This window comes from Meleagris gallopavo, chromosome 7 (genome assembly GCF_000146605.3).
Source record: "Meleagris gallopavo isolate NT-WF06-2002-E0010 breed Aviagen turkey brand Nicholas breeding stock chromosome 7, Turkey_5.1, whole genome shotgun sequence".
NCBI classification, from domain to species: Eukaryota; Metazoa; Chordata; class Aves; order Galliformes; family Phasianidae; genus Meleagris; species Meleagris gallopavo.
In genome coordinates this window covers 1,575,658-1,577,158 of record NC_015017.2, presented here as the reverse complement: position 1 = coordinate 1,577,158, position 1,501 = coordinate 1,575,658, and the positions used below count along the sequence as shown (strand labels likewise).

Below are 1,501 nucleotides of genomic sequence, written 5' to 3'. Positions count from 1 at the left end.
TTTTTTTAAGCAAACAGCTTAAAGCTCAACACCAGTCACCAGCTGATATGCACTTCCAGCTGCTGCGGCATTGCATGAAAGCTGTCTGTCCTCTTCATCTGCTTCCTAAAACACCAGCCTGCAGAGGGTTTGGGTTGTCCTTTTGGAGGGGTATTTGTCCTCTTGGCCAGGTTCTGTCCCTTTGGCCAGGTTCTGTCCTTCTTTCTGTCCTTTTGGCCACATTCTGCCCCTTTCAGAGGGTTTCATCCCCTTTGCAGGGTTCTGTCCCCATGCTGGGGTTCTGTCCCAGTGGTCACGTTTCATTTCTCGGTCGTCTCCCCCACGCTGTGCTGCTCCAAGCCTCCGCCGGCTGACCTTGCACAGCTGTAGCCTCACCTTTGGCCTCTCTCAAATGCACTTACACAGGGTCCTGCCCTGTTCACCCCTAGGTGCCCCCCAGCAGCAGTCAGACCCCCAGGGATGGAGGAGAGCTGGGGGGCTGCCCCAGCTCCGTGGGCTCTCGGCCGCCCGCGGCATCTTGCCCCACTCAGAGCATCTCCAGCCTGGCCATGGGGCTCAGGGGTTTGGGAGCAGTGCCCTACCCCTGCTCCAGACTGCCCTATGGCCGGGGATAGGGCGGCGAGCAAAGGGGAGAGCAGGAGGAGGAGATCCTGCAGTCAGGATCTGGGCTTGGCTTGCAGGAGTGGCATTGTTATCACTGCTATTGTAGTCGTTTCAATCGGAAAGGGACAAAAAAAATAATAAAATAAAAAAACAAACACACATACACACTGGAATAAAAAGGGGAAGAAAAAAAACAACAAAAAAACAATCAACCAACAAAAAAAGGATCGCTTTGGTTCTCTCTCCTCCTCCGTTCCTTTGTTTGCTCTCCCAGCCGTCCGCACATCTGCAGGCTTCTACCGCTTCTTCTTCTGCTTGAGGGACTTCCTCCGCTTGAGGATCATCTCGTAGAGCTTGTCCATGCCCTCGGTCAGCCCCTCGCCGATGATGGCGCAGGCCGGCTGGATGTGGTAGGTGGTGGAAGGGGTCAGCTCGTGCAGCGCCAGCTGCTTCTCGATCTCGGCTACGGGCAGCGACTTGGGCAGGTCCTGCTTGTTGGCAATGACCAGAAGCGGCGTGCCCTGGTTCTCGGCGAACTTGGTTACCTTGTGCAGCTCCGTCTTGGCTTCCTCCAGCCGGTCCACGTCCACCGAGTCCACCACGTAGATGATGCCGTCGGTGCAGCGGCTGTAGGACTTCCAGAGCGGGCGCAGCTTCTCCTGGCCGCCCACGTCCCAGAAGTGGCAGCTGATGCCCTTGGCCGTGCCGTTGCTCAGACGGATCTTCTCCGTGTTGAAGCCGATGGTGGGCACCGTGTTGACGAACTCGTTGAACTTCAGCCGGTAGAGCACCGTGGTCTTCCCGGCCGAGTCCAGGCCCAGCATGACGATGTGCAGGGACTGAAAGGCGGAGATGTTGGAGGAGATGTTCCCCATGGCCGCCCCCGGCTCCGCCGCCC

General features: G+C 57.6%; 1 protein-coding gene across 1 annotated transcript; it reads right to left on the bottom strand.

The window, feature by feature from the left end:
• ARL4C (ADP ribosylation factor like GTPase 4C) lies at positions 1–1,495 on the bottom strand. The gene has a single exon (XM_010713231.2). The coding sequence runs from the start codon at positions 1,476–1,478 to the stop codon at positions 900–902; it is 579 nt and encodes a 192-aa protein (XP_010711533.1). The 5' UTR covers positions 1,479–1,495; the 3' UTR covers positions 1–899.
• Positions 1,496–1,501: the final 6 nt, after the last annotated feature.

Bases quoted from the DNA above. Each gene is read 5' to 3' on its own strand.
- ARL4C (XM_010713231.2), bottom strand. From the start codon at position 1,478: ATGGGGAACATCTCCTCCAACATCTCCGCCTTTCAGTCCCTGCACATC.